General features: G+C 51.2%; 1 protein-coding gene across 5 annotated transcripts in view; it reads right to left on the bottom strand.

The window, feature by feature from the left end:
• Window positions 1–356: 356 nt before the first annotated feature.
• Window positions 357–2,209, bottom strand: part of LOC135112062 (uncharacterized) — a 5,770-nt gene continuing 3,917 nt past the window's right edge. For all 5 annotated transcript variants that reach the window (XM_064025964.1, XM_064025962.1, XM_064025963.1 and 2 more), the window contains one exon: window positions 357–2,120. In XM_064025964.1, coding sequence (XP_063882034.1) covers window positions 790–2,118 — 1,329 coding nt within the window. In that variant the 5' untranslated portion in view covers window positions 2,119–2,120 and the 3' untranslated portion in view covers window positions 357–789. The remainder of the gene's footprint in view (window positions 2,121–2,209) is intronic.

Consider the following 2,209-nt stretch of genomic DNA (forward strand, 5'->3'; position numbering starts at 1 on the left):
CCAACGGTAAATGAATCGAGGCTTACCCACCTCATCTTGTTGCGGTAACTTCCCCTAGTTTAGACTGCTGCCAATACTCGTGTTTGGCTATTTCAGAGTAACGGTCAAGACAATTGGAATGAATCAGACTCTTAATCCGCACAACAGGTGACGGATCTCCTGAAAATTTAGGAGTGTGCTTTTCGATACAAGGCTAATGACGTTGGCACAGGTAACAAACACAGCACCATTCAGTACTTACCACAGTACTGCTACTTTCGTATACGTATACAAGTCTTCATCTTTTGTATCTATATTTTTTACCTTTTTGTTTTCATATTCCAATAGGTTATAATGTGTAGATCAGAAAAAAAAAGAACGGTAAAATCTCCTTTATTCAGTCTCAGGTAGGAAGTGTTTAATTATATTATGCCACATTAGTATTGCACACTATTGCAAAGAAGAGGAAAAGGTGATTCAAGGCATCTCTTTACTTGCATTTGTTAACGTCATGAATTACATCCTTCTGACTTAATTATATATGTAACCGTGTGTGTGTGTGTGTGTGTGTTGATAGATACTAGGCCAGTGTGACAAGGCAGCGCGCAGGGTTGGATCCACGCATGCAGGCTTCATGAAAGGCGATGACTAATGGTACAGGATGGAAGATGAGACGGCCTTGCACGGTGGCACGGATTAAAGCAGTACATGACCGTGACAATAATGGAATCAGCACTCGCCAGAAGAGTAGAAAGGAACCAAAACTAAAGATTGGTGGAGGTTAATAAGTAACAGCTCAGGATTGACTCATCAGCTATTGTACAGCATACACCTCAGCTTAGCCGTCTCGGACTTCAGAGTGGACAGTTCGGCACGCAACTTCATATTTTCCTGTTCCAAGAAGGCGCCGCGGATGGCGATCTCCTCCTCCTTGGCTCGGCGCGCGTCTCTGGAACGTTTGGCGGCTTCGTTGTTTCGTCGACGTCGCTCCCAGTACGCCTCATCCTTCATGGTGCTTTCCAGGCCCTGCCTGTTGCGCTTCTTGGGGATAAGACTGTATGGGTCGGCTCCTGCTTCCTGCTGGCTCATCTCCATGCTCTTTTCCTCGCCGTTGTCAGTCTTGGCGTCGTGGTCCTCGCCGTCGCCACTGTCGCCGCTCACCACGTCTATGCTTCCCTCGCCACCAGAGTCATCGGGAGCTCCACTACTTCTGTCACAGCTGTTCCCGGTGACAGAGGCACCACCAAGTGTAGTGGAGTTCCTTCTTCCACCTCGACGGGCCTTAATCTTGCTCGACTCACTGAGGAAGTTTTCGCGAAAGCTTCTATATTCCTCATTGCTTCGCTCCAGGAGCGCTAGTTCCTCCTGCGTGGTATTATGCAGGACTCCTGAGCTGGGCCCCAGGTGATCCCCGTGATAATTCTTTAGGTGCATCATACTCAGGGTGTCCGGACCGAGCCCTCCCACGCCAAAACCTGCTCCTGAGAAGCCTGGGAGGCGCGGCTCGGACGGCGGCGACTTGAGGGGCGGAGAAACTTGAGCCTTCATATTTTGTAGTTGTTGTTGCTGCGTCATCAGGTTAGACTTGGCCAACAGCGTGGAGAAGAGGAGCGGGTTAGCCTGTAGCTGAGCTAGAATGAGTGAGCTAACCGCGGCTGGATTGTGATGGAAGGACGAAGCAATGGGTGGTAGTGCTGACGGGGATATCTGGGCGGCTGGCGGCACAGGCGGTACAGGCGGTGGGTGCAGCAGCTGTTGAAATGCATGAGGCGTGGGGCTGTAGGATCTGCTAGGGACCTGGCTGTAAGGTGTGACGTGCGGGCCGGGGCTGCAGGACATGGGAGAGGAACACTCGGAGCGCAGCGACAAACTTTCCGAGACACTTTTTGGAGATAACTTGGGCGACTTAAATATGGGCGTGGTGGAGGCATCGCCCGCCAAGCCCCCACCGTTGTCTATGGATGTGAGGGACAAGGGAATCCCGTGAATCCTCTTGGTGGAGTAGTCGAGGGGCTGAGAGTCCATGCAGTAGTCCCTGGACAGACTGCTGCCGGCGTCCCTGAAGTGTGGGCCCATGGGCGGGAGTCTAGACCCCTCCGCCATCACGTCCCCGCGGAAGCCGCTCATGCTGCTCATCATTTCTGAAAAAAAAGAGAACAGTTGTAATCATTGACTTCTATAGGCAATCTCTCTCTCTCTCTCTCTCTCTCTCTCTCTCTCTCTCTCTCTC

This window comes from Scylla paramamosain, chromosome 23 (assembly GCF_035594125.1).
Source record: "Scylla paramamosain isolate STU-SP2022 chromosome 23, ASM3559412v1, whole genome shotgun sequence".
NCBI lineage: Eukaryota > Metazoa > Arthropoda > Malacostraca > Decapoda > Portunidae > Scylla > Scylla paramamosain.